Source organism: Sus scrofa, chromosome 3, assembly GCF_054392235.1.
Source record: "Sus scrofa isolate SSC_HxYL_T2T_F1_AM1 chromosome 3, Sscrofa_HxYL_maternal_Yorkshire_Landrace_v2.0, whole genome shotgun sequence".
NCBI classification, from domain to species: domain Eukaryota; kingdom Metazoa; phylum Chordata; class Mammalia; order Artiodactyla; family Suidae; genus Sus; species Sus scrofa.
In genome coordinates, this window is record NC_139385.1 from 120,109,194 (window position 1) to 120,126,338 (window position 17,145).

Sequence of the window (17,145 nt, forward strand, 5' to 3'; positions counted from 1 at the left end):
CTTGTCATCTTTCTGTTTGATAGAGATGGTGGGACATGGCCAGATTCTAATAGATTCTATGGGGAGAGAAAGGGAGAGAGGGAGAGAAAGAGAGAGAGAGGTCAATGATGGTTCAACATCCTCAGTCTGAGCAAGCAGAAGAATGAACTGAGATGGGGCAGACTCAGGGAGGTACAGGTCTGGGAAAAGGTGGGGAATTGGATTTGGGGTTGGATGCATTCAGTTTCAGATATATTTTGAGTTAGGTATCTACTAGGAATTTGGGTATATGATTCTGAATTCAAGGACTGCAGACATCCTGCTTGGAGGCATACATGTGGAAGTTGTCATTCTTTAGATGATATTAAAAAATGTAAGACTACATGTGATCACATCTACAGTGGTTGTAAATAAAGAAGAAAAGAGTCCTAAGCCCTAGGGCACTCTGGTATACAGAAGTCAGAGGGGTGAAAAGAAACAAGTAGAGGAAAATGAAGAGAAATCAAAGAACCAAGAGGAAGGGGTGTGCTGGAAGCTGAGTGAAGACAGTGTTTCCAGAAAGATGAATGACTAACTTCTTGAGTAAGAGGAGAGCTGAAAATTGGCTCTGGGATTTGGAAATGAGGGGGTCTCTGGTGGTCTTGCCAAGATAAGTTTTCTATAGGGGTGGTGGAAAAAAAGATGAAGAGATGGCAAGCATAGACACCTATCAGGAAGAGTTTTGTTGTAAAGGAAAGCAGAAAAGTGGAATAGTGGATGCGGGGGGAGATGGGGGTTGAGGAAGGAGTTATTACTATAATAACAAATATACATGGAAGGCTTGTATTTATATATAGACTATGAATTTATTTTGATTGACAATGAAGTCTAAAATTTCATATAGTGAGATGTCTTCAATAGGCTTGATAATCTTAGCAATAGCATTTATGTTTGAAGAAGACTTAGTTAAATATTAGATGGTCTGTGCAAGGTGTGTAATTTTAAAGGTTGTTTCTTGAGTTTAATTTGGAATGAAATTTCAGTTAACCCTTTCCAATAAGGGTCCCCCAGAAGAATATTTATTCAGCAGTGATAGAAAACTTTATTTATATTTATGGAGTACTTATCAGACTCTGTATCAGAACAAACACAAAATAATGAAAATGTACAGTAAAAATGTAGGAGAGCATTGAAGTAAAGTGGTCCCAAACCCCAGGGAAACTGAGTCTAAGGCCATATTGAGATCTGAAGGTAAATCTCACCTGCAACCCTCCACAGCCTCTTGGGCTGATTCTCCTCCCCTTCTTCTTCATTGTTTTTGTCACTTTCTACATTGAACCATTTATTTTAAACTGCTTTTTCTTTCCAGCAGCAAATCCTTTCCAGTCAGAAGAATTTTATTTGTTCTCCAGACTCTTGGCTTTCCTGAGCCTTTGCCTGTGCAGCCAGGCCGCATTTCCCAGTCTCTGTTGCAGTTGGGTAGCACCAAAGGAATGAAGGTGCGAATAGTATATGTTACTTCCGGCCTACAGCCTGACTTTTAAGAAAACCTTTATACAATCCTCCACACCATAACATGAGCAAGAAATGAGCCTTTATTACATGGAAACTCTTTGGAGTTTTTTATTATAGTAGTGAGCCTTTCCTGATTAATGCCCATTCCTTTGGGTGAGATGCGATTGAGTACTGACTTTGCAGTCAGACTTAGAAAGTCCAGAAGGGGAGTTCCCGCCATTGCTCAGTGGTTAATGAACCTGACTAGTATCCACGAGGATGTGGGTTTAATCTGTGGCCTCACTCAGTGGGTTAAGGATCCAGTGTTGCCGTGAGCTGTGGTGTAGGTCACAGATGCGGCTCGGATCCCTCATTGCTGTGGCTGTGGTGTAGGCCAGCAGCTACAGCTCTGATTCAACCCTTAGCCTAGGAACTTCCATATGCTGTGGGTGTGGCCACAAAAAGACAAAAAAGACAAAAAAAAGAAAAAAAAGTATATCCAGAAGGTTGGTTGGATTCATGGTTTAATTTGGAAAATGGTTAGAGGCACAGTGTTCTGGGTTTTCAAAAGGCAAGGACTTTGTCATTTGAGCCTCTTTGGGAGCCACTGTTGACACTGACAGGGCCTCATTGGGAGGCCAATGATTATTTTTTAATAGCCTTTCTGTAGCCTTCTAGGACCCTTTCCCTCTAAGAACTTAAGCCGTCTTCAGACCCTTAAAGCCTCATGGTGTATAAATAGGAGGAGAAACAAGTTATTCAGCAACTATCCTGTATTCAACACTTTTTCTTGCATCATCTTATATCATTTTTATAAGAATACGATGAGGTAGTAATGATTAACATTATCCATTATAATCTCATATCCATTTACCAATGTCTATAATCAACTGCTGTCATTATTCTTTTTGATACCCAGTTTGTCACGTATTTGGCCAGTGAAATTTCTTTCTGGTTGGCATTTATGTAATTTTGACAACTCCTGTCTCTTGTTTAACCTTCAATTATTTCCTTACTTTCCAACACAACAAAATATCTCTGGCTCATCTTGTACTTTTCCTGCCTCCAATCTAGAATGAGCTACTTCTTCACGGTGCCCTACTTTCTTTAGGGAATGGTATTTACAAATAAAGACCTAGTTGCTCAGTGTGCTTTTGCTGCTTGTGTGTCATTTCTCCTTGATCTTTGAGTGGGATAATTTTAAGTCATGAATCCATATTGATATTTCCAATTCAAATTTAACATGACAACTTTTCATTTGATTTTATATCTTTTTCTTTTACACTGAAGATCTTAGTTTTTAATCACAATAGCATATTTCCATGTTTTCTCTCTGACGGTATTCATAAAATAACTTGTTACAATACCATTCGTTACTGGTAAAAATAAAAGTAAGCAAAGCTTATTATGTGCTTGCTATTCTGTCTGTGCTTAGAATGAATATAACCCACTAAGGATAAATGGTCAGAGTACTGTGTTCAAATGTCATTTGAAATGATTATTTTTTTGTGTGTGATTGTTACCAATTTTACATACATTTGAGGTCATGTTTGCTTTCAATTTTATAGTTTTCAATTTTTGATATATATATTTTTAAATACATAAAGACATTTACATGGCCAAAATTTCAAAACTATATAAAAAAGGTATTTTCAGTGAGGTTTCACTTCCTGCTCAATCCCTTCCATCCTTTACCCTCTCCTTTCCTTCTGCCCTCTATATAGAAGTATCTTTTTTTTTTTTTTTTTTTTTTTTTGTCTTTTTAGGCATGTGGAGGTTCCCAGGCTAGGGGTCTAATTGGAGCTGTAGCCACCCGCCTACACCACAGCCACAGCAATGCCAGATCTGAGCTGTGTCTCCAACCTACACCACAGCTCATGGCAACGCTGGATCCTTAACCCACTGAGCGAGACCAGGGATCGAACCCATCTCCTCATGGATACTAGTCAGGTTCATTTCCACTGAGCCATGATAAGCACTCCCTAGAAGTATCTTTTAAAGTTAGTTTTTCATGTACCCTTTTAGAGTTTTTTTTTGGGGGGGGTGGAGAAGTAAGCAGATATGGTCGCTTTGGTTAAATAGTTTGTTAATTCCTCAAAATGTTAACTATAAGACCCAGAAATTCTACTCCTAGGTGTCTATCCAAGAGAAATGAAAACATACCTTCATATAAAATCTAGATATGAAGGTTCGTAGCAGCATTATTCATATTAGTTAAAAAATGTCAAATTTCTCTCAGTTGACAAAGGGGTAAACAAAATGTGGTATATCCATACAATTAACTCTTATTTGTCTATACAAAGGGATGCAGGGAGTTCCTGCCGTAGCACAACAGGATCAGCAGCATTTTGGGAGTGCTGAGACAGAGGTTTGATCCCCGGCTTGGCACAGTGGGTTAAGGATCCAGCGTTGCTGCAGCTGAAGCCTAGGTGACAGCTGTGGCTTGGATCTGATCACTGGCCTGGGAACTCCACATGCCATGGGGCAGCGAAAGGAGGAAAAAAAAAAAAGGAATGAAGTACTGATACATGCTACAACATGGATGAACCTTGGAAGCATTATGCTAAGTGAAAGAAGCCAGACACAGAGGACCACATATTATATGATTCCATGTATATGAAATGTCTGGAATAGGCAAGTCCTTAGAGACAGAAAGTGGATTGGTGATTCCAGGGTCTGGACGTATGGGGATATTGGGATTGACTGCCACCAGGTATGGAGTTTCTTTTTGAGGGATGAAATTGTTCTGAAACTAGATACTGGTGATGGCTGCACACTTTCATGAATATAACAAAAACCACTGAATAGTGCGCTTTATTTTTTAAATTTTTAAAAAAATTTTATTTTAATAAAATAGTGCATTTCACTTTTATTTAATTGAAGTATAGTTGATTTGCAATTTTGACTTAACTTCTGCTATACAGGAAAGTGACACAGTTATACATTCATATATTCTTTTCTAATATGCTTTACCACAGGATATAGACTATAGTTCCCTGTGCTATACAGTAGAACCTTGATGTTCTTCTATCCTATGTGTACTAGTTTGCCTCTACTAATCCAGGCTCCCTATCTTTAGAGAATAGACTTGTAGTTGGGGGTGCAGCAGGAAGGATTGGGAGCTTGTGCACTTTAAAGGGTGAATTTTGGGGAGTTCCCATTGTGGCTCAGAAGTAATGAACCCGACTAGTATCCATGAAGATGCAGGTTTGATCCCTGGTCTTGCTCAGTGGGTTAAGGATCTGGCATCGCTGTGGGTTGTAGTAGACTTAGATCCTGTGTTGCTGTGGTATAGGCTGGCAGCTACAGCTCTGATTCAACCTCTAGCCTGGGAACTTCCATATGCTGCGAGTGTGTCCATAAAAAGAAAACATTTTAAAAAGGAGGGTGAATTTTATGTGTGTGAATTTTGTCTCAATAAAACGTTTATAACAGCAAGAAAACATGTATATATACTTATAAATATCAATAATATTAGCAACTCCTACTCCCAATAATACAGATTTGACAAAGGGCTACTACCAAATATTAAAGACTGGGCAGTTCCCATGCTATTTATGTCATTCCAGAGCATGGTCAGAGACTGAAGGCTTCCAGATTCTTTTCAAAGAGAGGAGTGTAACATTATTTGCAGATGCCGATATACCTGGAAAATCCTAGAAAATGTCCTGAAAAACTACCATAAATAATAAGAGTGTTCAGGATGCAGCTGGGAACAAAATTAATATTAAAAATCAAAGGTCTTGTTTAATATGTAAGCCAGTTAGTAGATGTCAATGGGAAATCCCATGTATAGTAACAGAATTAAAAAAAAAAACTTTTAAAATCCTTTATTAAACATTAAAATGTGCAAAATATATATGAAGAAACTTTAAAACCTCCTGAGGAACACACACAACAAGACCTGAATGGGTAGAAAGGAACAATCTGTACCTGAATAGAAAAGCCATGCCAGTAATAACTTAATAAAGATGATGTTAACGAAAACACATTGACTCAGCTTTTATTATCTGTCCTGTGCTAAGCTCTTTGCCTATATAGACTCAATCCTCACAACCATGTGAGATGAGCAGCTGAAATTAAGTGACAGAGTCATACATCTAGTAAGTGGACGAGGCCCTATGATTTAACCTCTGGGCAACACTACCAGAATTTTCTCTTAATTAATTAAAAAAAATGAGATATAGTTCATATACCATAAAATGTACCATATTAAGTGTACAACTCACTGTTTTTAGCATATCCAAAAAATTGTGCAGCCATCACCGCTAATTCCAGAATATTGTCAACACCCCAAAGAAATTCTTTACCTGGTAATAGACACTCCCCATTCCTCAATCCTCCATCCCCTAGCAACCTTCAGTGTACTTTGTATCTCTAAGGACTTACCTATTTTGGACATTTCATACACATGTAATCATATAATATGTGGCCTTTTGTGACTGGCTTCTTTCACCTAGGGTTTTCTTTTAACGTTTGTCCATGTTGTTAATGGTTTAATAATACACTATTGTATAGATTTATAACATATTGTTTATCCATTCATCAATTAATGAATGTTTGGGTTGTTTCTGTTTTTTTGGCTACTATGAATAATGTATTTGTGTATAAGTTTTGAATTAACATATGTTTTCATTTACCTAGAGTAGAAACCTAGGAGTGAAATTTCTGGGTCATATGGCAACTCTCTCTTTTGCTTCACTTTTCAAGATTTTCTCTTTGTCTTTTTCATCAGTTTGCTCATGATGTACCTATGTTGGCATATCTATGAGTCTGTCCATGTGGAGTTAACTGAGCTTCTTGGATGTGTAGATTAATGTTTGTCATCAAATGTCAAAAGTTTTTTTTTTTTTTTTTTTTTTTTTTTTTGTCTTTTTGTCTTTTTGCCATTTCTTGGGCCCGCTCCCACGGCATATGGAGGTTCCCAGGCTGGGGGTCTAACTGGAGCTGTAGCCACCGGCCCCAGCTGCAATGAGGAATCTGAGCCGCGTCTGCAACCTACACCACAGCTCATGGCAACGCCAGATCCTTAACCCACTGAGCAAGAGCAGGGACCGAACCTGCAACCTCATGGTTCCTAGTCGGATTCATTAACCACCGAGCCACAATGGGAACTCCTTCAAAAGTTTTTGGACATTATTTCTTCAATATTCTTTCTGCCCCTTAGTCATTCTTCGTGTGTCCCACAGACCTCTGAATCTCTACATTTTCTCCCATTCTTTTTTCCTCTCTATTCATCAAACTGGATAATCTCAATTAATCTACCTTTAGTGTTATTGATTTTTTTCTTCCTTCTCAAGTCTACTGCTGAGTCCCTCTAGTGAATTTTTTTAATTTTAAAAATTTTTTAAAATTGTCCCACTATACAGCAAGGGGATCAAGTTATCCTTACATGTATACATTACAATTACATTTTTCCCCCCACCCTTTGTTCTGTTGCAATATGAGTATCTAGACAAAGTTCTCAATGCTACTCAGCAGGACCTCCTTGTAAATCTATTCTAAGTTGTGTCTGATAACCCCAAGCTCCCGATCCCTCCCACTCTCTCCCCCTCCCATCAGGCAGCCACAAGTCTTTTCTCCAAGTCCATGATTTTCTTTTTTGAAGAGATGTTCATTTGTGCTGGATATTAGATTCCAGTTATAAGTGATATCATATGGTATTTGTCTTTGTCTTTCTGGCTCATTTCACTCAGGATGAGATTCTCTAGTTCCATCCATGTTGCTGCAAATGGCATGATGTCATTTTTTTTTATGGCTGAGTAGTGTTCCATTGTGAATAGTGCTGCAATGAACATGCGGGTGCACGTGTCTCTTTTAAGTTGAGTTTTGTCCAGATAGATGCCCAAGAGTGGGATTGAGGGGTCATATGGAAGTTCTATGTATAGATTTCTAAGGTATCTCCAAACTGTTCTCCATAGTGGCTGTACCAGTTTCCATTCCCACCAACAGTGCAGGAGGGTTCCCTTTTCTCCACAGCCCCTCCAGCACTTGTTATATGTGGATTTATGAATGATGGCCATTCTGACTGGTGTGAGGTGATATCTCATGGTAGTTTTGATTTGCATGTCTCTTATAATCAGCGATGTTGAGCATTTTTTCATGTGTTTGCTGGCCAACTGTATATCTTCTTTGGAGAAATGTCTATTCAGGTCTTTTGCCCATTTTTCCATTGATTGATTGGTTTTTTTGCTGTTGGGTTGTATAAGTTGTTTATTTATTCTAGAGATGAAGCCCTTGTCGGTTGCATCATTTGAAACTATTTTCTCCCATTCTGAAAGTTGTCTTTTTGTTTTCTTTTTGGTTTCCTTTGCTGTGCACAAGCTTTTCAGTTTGATGAGGTCCCATGGGTTTATTTTTGCTCTAATTTCTATTGCTTTGGGAGACTGACCTGAGAAAATATTCATGATGTTGATGTCAGAGAGTGTTTTGCCTATGTTTTCTTCTAGGAGTTTGATGGTGTCCTGTCGTATATTTAAGTCTTTCAGCCATTTGGAGTTTATTTTTGTGCATGGTGTGAGGGTGTGTTCTAGTTTCATTGCTTTGCATGCAGCCGTCCAGGTTTCCCAGCAATGCTTGCTGAATAGACTTTCCTTTTCCCATTTGATGTTCTTGCCTCCCTTGTCAAAGACTAATTGACCATAGGTGTCAGGGTTTATTTCCGGATTCTCTATTCTGTTCCATTGGTCTGTCTGTCTGTTTTGATACCAGTACCACACTGTTTTGATGACTGTGGCTTTGTAGTATTTCTTGAAGTCTGGGAGACTTATGCCTCCTGCTTGGTTTTTGTTTCTCAGGATTGCTTTGGCAATTCTGGGTCTTTTGTTGTTCCATATAAATGTTTGGATTGTTTGCTCTAGTTCTGTGAAAAATGTCATGGGTAGTTTGATAGGGATTGCATTGAATCTGTAGATTGCTTTGGGCAGGATGGCCATTTTTACAATATTGATTTTTCCAATCCAGGAACATGGAATATCTTTCCATTTCTTTACATCTTCTTCGATTTCTTTGATTAAAGTTTTATAGTTCTCGGTATATAGGTCCTTTACCTCTTTGGTCAGGTGTATTCCGAGGTATTTGATTTTGGGGGGTGCAATTTTAAAAGGTATCATATTTTTGTATTCCTTTTCTAATATTTCATTGCTGGTATACAGAAATGCAACTGACTTCTGAATGTTAATCTCATGTCCTGCTACTTTGCTGAATTTATTAATCAGTTCAAGTAGTTTTGGGGTTGAGTCCTTAGGGTTTTCTAGGTATAGTATCATATCATTTGCATACAGTGACAGTTTTATCTCTTCTCTTCCTCTATGGATGCCTTTTATTTCTTTTGTTTGTCTAATTGCTGTGGCTAGGACTTCCAAAACGATGTTGAAGAGCAGTGGTGAGAGTGGGCATCCCTGTCTTGTTCCAGATTTGAGTGAGAAGGCTTTCAGTTTTTCCCCATTGAGTATTATATTTGCTGTGGGTTCATCATAAATGGCTTTGATTATGTTCAGGGATGTTCCCTCTATACCCACTTTGGCGAGGGTCTTGATCATGAATGGATGTTGGACTTTGTCAAATGCTTTTTCTGCGTCTATTGAGATGATCATATGATTTTTTACTTGTCTTTTGTTAATGTGGTGTATGATGTTGATTGATTTGCGTATGTTGAACCATCCTTGTGAACCTGGGATGAACCCTCCCTGGTCATGGTGTATAATTTTTTTGTTATGTTGTTGGATTCGGTTGGCTAAGATTTTGTTGAGAATTTTTGCATCTATATTCATCAATGATATTGGGCGATAGTTTTCTTTCTTGGTGGTATCTCTGTCTGGTTTTGGAATGAGGGTGATGGTGGCATCATAGAATGTCTTTGGGAGTATTCCTTCTTCTTCAACCTTTTGAAAGAGTTTAAGGAGGATGGGCACCAATTCCTCTTTATATGCTTGATAGAATTCGCCTGTGAAGCCATCTGATCCTGGACTTTTATTTGTAGGGAGTGTTTTTATGACCTCTTCAATTTCATTTCTAGTGATCGGTCTGTTCAGTTGGTCTGTTTCCGCTTGATTCAGTTTTGGCAGGCTGTAAGATTCTAGAAAATTGTCCGTTTCTTCCAGATTGTCAAACTTGTTGCCATATAGTTGTTCATAGTATTCTCTTATGGTTTTTTGTATTTCTGCAGTATGTGTTGTGATTTCTCCTTTTTCATTTATAATTTTGGTTATTTGGGTTCTTTCTCTCCTCTTTTTAGTGCGTCTGGCCAGGGTTTTGTCAATTTTGTTCACCTTTTCAAAGAACCAGCTCTTGGTTTTATTAATTTTCTCTCTTGTTTTTTGAATCTCTATTTTATTGATTTCTTCTTTGATCTTTATAATTTCCTTCCTTCTGCTGACTTTAGGTCTTTTTTGTTCTCCTTTTTCTAATTCGTTTAGGTGGAGGGTTAAGTTGTCCATCTGGGATCTTTCTTCTTTTTTGAGAAAGGCCTGTATTGCTATAAATTTCCCTCTGAGCACTGCTTCTGCAGCATCCCATAGATTTTGAGAGGTTGTGTCTTCATTATCATTTGTTTCAAGGTATTTTTTAATTTCCTTCTTGATTTCCTCATTGACCCATTGGTCTTTTAGTAGCATGTTGTTTAGTCTCCAAGTAGTAGGTTTTTTGTGTTTCCTTTTCCCATGGTTGATTTCTAATTTCATGGCATTGTGGTCAGAGAAGATACTTGAGATGATTTCTATGCTCCTAAATTTATTGAGATTCACTTTGTGTCCCAATATGTGGTCGATTCTTGAGAATGTTCCATGAGCATTTGAGAAGAATGTGTATTCTGATTTTTTTGGATGTAGTGTCCTGAAGCTATCAATTAAGTCTAACTTTTCCTTTAGGATCTCTGTTGCTTTATTGGTTTTCTGTCTAGAGGATCTGTCCATTGATGTGAGGGCCTCTAGTGAATTTTTCATTTCAGTTGTTGTACCTTTCAACTCCAGATTTTTTTTTTTTTGGTTCTTTTTTTATAATTTCTATCTCTTTTTTGAAATTCTCTATTTGATATTCTCTCATTCTTAGACTTTCCTTTATTTTTTAGGCATGGTTTCCTGTAGCTCTTTGAACATATTTAAAATAGTTTAAGTTTTTGCCTAGTAACTTCAATGTCTGGAGTTCTCAGAGGCAGTATCAATTGGTTGCTTTTTCCCCATATTTATGGGTCATACTTTCTTGTTTCTTCATATGTTCCATAGTTTATTGTTGAAACTAATCACGTCACATAAAATTGTAGCAGCTCGGAAATCAGATTCTCCTTGCCTCCCAGGATTTGTTGTTACTGTTGTTTGCCTACTGGCTTTTCTGAATTCATTCGGTGAAGCATTTACTTAGTTGTTGTGGCCACCGAAGCCACTAATTGGATGTTTAATGATGTGTTAATGACTGGACGGAGATTTCCTTACACTCTTATAACCAGTAGATCCTGTAGTCTTTGCTAAGGGCCACCATGTATGTATGTTAGAGAAGTCCTTTAACAATCACTCATGTAGTTTACAACTCTGCTTTTGCCTTACTTGGCACTTGTGCACTCTTCAAGGTCAGTCAGAGGTGAGAGCTTAGGACATTTCTGGGTCTTCTTTTGAGCATACGTATGGCCTTATGCATGTATGTGCATGACTGTCTAGATTCCCAGAAATAAGTATGAGATTTTCAAATCCCCTTCGGGCATCTCATCCCTCAGTCTTTTAAGCTTTTTGATTAGTCTAATATTTGCCCCACCTCTTATCCATTGCCTCAGGCTACTGTGCTGCTCAGACATTTATAAATATCCCCTCAGCCCCAGAAACTTTTAGCCCTGGGTAAGTTTGAGCGAGCTGGAATAAAGACAGGCCTTTTTAGTGGAGTTTTCCAGGGAACCACCAGACAGGTAAAATAATGACTTCTCTTTGGGGATGAGTTTCAGCCCGGTTTGCTCCTTCCAATGCTTGGAATGGAGGCTGTTACTTTTGGAGGCTGTGCAGAGCAGCAAGTGGGAAATAGGGAAAGTTAAGATGCCATGGGCTGGTTGCTCTTCCTGAGTTTCAGCCATTTTTCCTGCCTAAATGCTTCTCAGGTTCTCAGGTTGCAGTTGGTTAATATCCAGAGGTCTGACTTTTTCTCCAGATTCTTTTTTGCCTTTTTAAATTTTTTTAATTTTTTTGCTTTTATGGAGGAATATTCTTGGAGGTCCTCCTGCCATTTCACTCTCTTAATTAATTTTTAAATTTAAGAATTCAGTTGACCCTTGAACAAGTGGATGTTAGGGGCATTGACCTTTGAAGCAGTTGAAAATCCATGCATAACTCACGGTCAGTTCTCCGTATCCATGGTTCCTCAGTAAATGCTATTCCTCTTTATCTGAGATTCTGCGTCTGCTACTTCAACCAACCCAGTGCAGTGTAGTACTATAGTATTTACTGTTGAAAAAAAGCTATGTGTAAGTGGACCTGAGTAGTTCAAACCCATATTGTTTAAGGATTAATAGTATTTCTGACCTTGCAGAAGGGGCATTTCACAAGTTTTAAAGTATTTTAAAGTTCACATGAAGAATAAACAATGAGGAGTAACTTGAAAATCCTTGAAATGAGTAAATATAAGAATACTAGTCCCGCCTAGTATTAAGACATATTTTAAAAGTACAATGATTAAAATAACATAGTACTGGCAATAAATAGGTCAGTGGAACAGAAACAAGAGTCCAGAAGAGGAACCAATCTGTGTGATAATTTAGTATATAATACCAATGGCAATGTGTGTCAATGAGAAAGAGACATTTAGTAAATTCACTAGCATTATGGAAAAAAGTAAATTGGATTCTTATTTAATTTTTTGCAACATAAGTTCCAAATGCATCAAAGGTTTAAACATAGAATGAAAATCATTAAAATAATAGGAAAATCATCTTTGAATAGGTACAACACTATAAAGCAAGCCAAATATTCATCAAAGTAAAATGTTGTATATTCATACTTGACAGTAATATACAACAATGAAAATAAATGAACCACAGCTATCCACAATAACATACTGGAGCCTCAGAAACATAAGGAATTTAAAATGAGCAAAATAAACTATATTTTTAGAGATGCATACAAATGAGGTAAAATTGTAAAGAAGCAAAAGAAAATGATTATTACAAAAATCACGATGGTGGTTACCTCTGGGGTGATGGTACTGTGAACAGGGGGGCACTTAGAGGAGGTTTCTGGTGTGCTGGCAGTGTCCCATTTCTCGGTTAGTGACTTTGTGGATATTTATTATATAGTAATTTATTAAACCATTTCACTAAGATTTATGAAGTTTCCTGTATGATGGTTATATTGCAACATAAAAGAAGAAAAATTATGAACAGAATGTAGTTTGATGTTGAGTGTTTAGCATTATATCTTGGGTAAGTTTTAATTTTGAGATTATTTATGTTTTTAATGTCTTCCTAGTTTCCTCTAGATTCATGGTTCCTAACATTTAGAGAAATCACTCTCTTTTCCCAAGGAGTTCTGTAGCCCGCTTTCTAGGAAATGCTGCACTAGTAGTAATTGAATCACGTTAGAGAGACATATGGAAATCTGTAAGATTGAGTCGCTGCTACCAAAATGCAGTTTCACTGCTACGTGGAATAAACCAGGCCCTACCTTTCTTCCAGTAAAATCTGGACTTCACATCTGGATCTATAGAAAGCTGATCTCCAGTCCTGGGTTTGTAGGATTGAATTTATTAACTTAATTTATAAAGATTGAATTTACCTTGCAAGGCTGTTGTTATGGTGGCCATTATGCATTTTTAATGAAACAAGACAAATAATAGCATAAATGATTGCTCTAGAACCAGAAAATAATGTCCTTTCATTATGTACATTTAAGGGAAATGGTTTTTAAACATGGGTTTGATGTGATTGTCTGTTGCTTCATCTTGTTGTTTGATTTTTTTTTTAACAACGGATCCTGATCTTTCTCCCCCATGCATCCCAGGACATTTGTTTACTCACTGCTCACTAGAGGGAGGCCTTTTCCAGTTGTATTCCTTTTCAGAGGCTTTGTCTTCTGCATGGGAAATGGACTCCTTCAAGGCTACTATCTGGTTTACTGTGCCGAATACCCTGCTGAGTGGTACACAGACATACGGTTTAGCCTAGGTAAGTAAATCTGACGGCTTCTCACCACGACCCAGTTAATACCCCTTCCTGCAGGTTAAATCACCATCACCCCTCCCCTTCCTGGCAGTAGCCTTTGGGGGATCCCATCCTCCCCGCTTCTCCCCTCCACCCTAGTCTTTTCTCCATATAGCAGCCTGGGAGGTCTTTGAAAAACACGTCATTCCCCATCTCAAAACTCTCCAACACATTTCTGCTACTCTCAGGATGAAGTACAAATTCCTTACCACTGCCTATGAAACTCCAACGTTCTTGGTCCTGCCTCATTTGCTGACTTCCTTTCCTGTCTGCATCCATCTCACTTACTATGCTGTAGCCTCAGTGGCCTTCCTGCTGGTCCTGAAGTGGTCAAGCTTGTCCTGCCCCAGAGCTTTTGTAGAGACTACATCCTCTGCCTGGAATGCTCAGACCCAGTGGACTCATGGAACTTGGTCCTTCCCCTTTATCTGGGTCTCTATTAATTGGCACCTCTCCAGAGAGACTTCCTGATCACCCATCTAATTCAGAAGAAAACACTGATCACTGATCATTACTGTGATTTTTCATTATCTGTGATTTTTTTTTGTCTTTTTGCTTTTTTCTAGGGCCGCTCTTGCGGCATATGGGAGGTTCCCAGGCTAGGGGTCGAATCGGAGCTGTAGCTGCCGGCCTACGCCAGAGCCACAGCAACGCGGGATCCGAGGCGCGTCTGCAACCTACACCACAGCTCACGGCAACGCCGGATTCGTTAACCACTGCACCACGACGGGAACTCCAGAAACTTATATTCTTTACTAAAGTATTGGTTCAGGAGTTCCTGTTGTGGCGCAGCAGAAACTAATCCAACTAGGAACCATGAGGTTGTGGATTCGATTCCTGGCTTTGCTCAGTGGGTTAAGGACCGAGTGTTGCTGTGAGCTGTGGTGTAGGTCGCAGACGTGGCTCGGATCTGGCATTGCTGTGGCTGTGGTGTCAGCCGGCAGCTGTAGCTCTGATTAGACCCCTATCCTGGGAACTTCCATATGCCACTGGTGGGGCCCTAAAAAGCAAAAAGCAAAAAAAAAAAGTATAGGTTTCAACGGCTTGCACATTATTTTGGCTCAGACGAAAAAGACAGAGATTATCCTTCATTCCTCTCTTTACATCACATGTCACGTTCTCTCCATCAGCTTAGTGCAGCTGCATCTAGTTCCAAAACCTGTGCCAACTGGGCTCTGTTCTCCCTGACTGCACTGCTTCATCCTTCTGAGCCATGAGGACCTCCTGCCTGGACCGGCACAGTGACCTTCAGACTAACCTCCTCCCTCCGGTCCTAGCCTTCAATAGCCCATTCTCCACACGGCAGTCAGAGCGAACATTTGAACACAGAAACGGCCAGAGGATTCATTGTACGAATGCTGAGACATGCACACAATGGAGCTTTCTGGAGCCACAAAAACAACCAAACAAAGCAAAACAGGAGCAAGGAACATCTCTGTGCTCATGTGGAGACAGCTCCAGAACATGTGGTTAAATAAAGTGTGCACGGTGTATTTAGCATGCTGCTTTTGTTGTGGTGATTGTGGTTATTTTTTTGTTTTTTAGAGCCACAGCTATGGCATATGGAGGTTCCCAGGGGTCAAATTGGAACTGCAGCTGCCCGTCTACACCACAGCCACAGCAATGAGGATCAGAGCCACGAGCCACGTCTGCAAACTACACCACAGCTCATGACAACGCCAGATCCTTAACCCACTGAGTGAGGCCAGGGATCAAACCCTCAGTCTCATGGATGCTAGTCAGGATCTTAACCTGCTGAGCCACAGTAGGGACTCCAAAAAAAGAAACTTAATTTTAAAAATGGAATCTGTAGGGTTTGAGGTACAGAGAATGGGATGGTAAGCAGAAATTTTCTTTTAATATAGTTTTGTCCTTTAAATCATTGAACCTTATAACTTAGTATGAAAAAAAGAATGTATATGTATGTATGACTGGGTCACTTTGCTGTATAGCAGAAATGGAAGGAACATTGTAAATCAACCATACTTTAATAAAGAAGTTTCTAAAAATCCAAATGAAAGAAAGTTCCTCAACACTGAGAAGAAACTAATAAATGACCTAACTCTACATTATCACACACAAAAATGACTTATATCGGGCTACGGGAAATACAGAGAATACAGAAATAAGTTAAATGAGGGCCACCATGAGCAGGTAAACCAGTCTTATCTAGAGAAGGGGCCATGCTGAGGGACCTCTGGTGTTTTCAGGAAGTCAGTGTAATGAAAAAAAGGCAGTGGTCTGGCCTAGATTAAAATGGCCTTAAAGGACATAATGACCTGATGTCAGGTGTGGTTCCTCCACTGGACATTGGTTTACACGAATCAGCTAGAAGAGTGTTCTGGGGTCATCTGAGGAAACTGGACTGTGCCTGCATATCACATAAGATGAAGATCTGGAGGGAGATGCACTCAGCTGGCAGATGGTGGTAATTCCTGGGTGGCAGGAATAAAGTGTCTTGGTTTCCTTGTTTTTGTTAAGTAGTGTTTCATTTTCCACAAAACATGCTTCTTTTGTAATAGTAATAAACTGAGGGTTCCTGCTATGGCACAGCGGGTTAAGAATCCACCTGCAGTGGCTAGGATCTCTGCGGAGCTGTGGGTTATATCCCCAGCCCGGCGCATGGGTTAAATAATCCAGCATTGCCGAAGCTGTGGCATAGTTTCACAGCTGTGGCTTGGATTCAATTCCTGGCCCAGGAACTTCCATATGCTGTGGGTGTGGCCATGAAAAAACAAACCTGACATCAGATCCTATTTCTCCCCTGCTTAAAACCTGTCAATGGCTTCCTGTTGCGCTCAAAAACCCAAATTCCTTCCCAGGAATTTGAAGTTCCCAGCCCATTGAAGTTGGTGTGATTTTGAAACATCATCCCGTTCATCTCCTCATTTGCCTGTCTGTCTTAAAGTGTTAACTGCAACACCTTCCTCTGTTTCTTAGACATGCTAAACCTGTACTAGCCTCAGGACCTTTGCATCTGTTAGTCCCTCTACCAGAATGCTCTCTCCAGATCTTTGTATTCTCATTATTTAGATCATAGGATGATGCCAGATCTGCAGAAAAGCTTTCCCTGTTGACATCATCTAAAGTAGAGACGCCTCCTCCCACCCCAGCTTACTCTCTACCTCATTATCCTACTTTGACTTTCTGCTTTGTAGCATATGATGTGATTTTTAACTTTTTCATTATTTTAATTCATTTCTATTTCCCCATGGAAATGTAAGCTCTATGAGAACAGACACCCTTACTGTTTTTATCATTCCTACATCCCAATGTTTAGGACAGTACGTAGTAAGACCTCAATAAATATTATTTGAATAAATGGATGAAAGAACCAACCCATGAATGAGTCTCATACCGTCCTTGTAAGACAGGTATTGTTAGAATATTTTAAATTTTTTTTTATTTTAGATTTTTTTAATTTTAAGATTTTTTTTTGGTTATAGTTGATTTACAGTGTTCTGTCAATTTCTTCTGTACAGCAAAGGGACCCAGTCATACATATATACATCATTCTTTTT

General features: G+C 39.1%; 1 protein-coding gene across 26 annotated transcripts in view; it reads left to right on the top strand.

The window, feature by feature from the left end:
• SRD5A2 (steroid 5 alpha-reductase 2) overlaps positions 1-17,145 on the top strand; it is a 205,286-nt gene that overhangs the window by 178,934 nt on the left and 9,207 nt on the right. For 24 of the 26 annotated variants that reach the window (XR_014839536.1, XR_014839534.1, XR_014839535.1 and 21 more), the window contains 1 exon segment: positions 13,425-13,588. Coding sequence is in view for 12 of the 26 variants with exons in the window: in XM_085015834.1 (XP_084871960.1) it covers positions 13,425-13,588 (164 nt within the window). In the remaining 14 variants the exon portion in view is untranslated. 26 annotated transcript variants of the gene reach the window in all.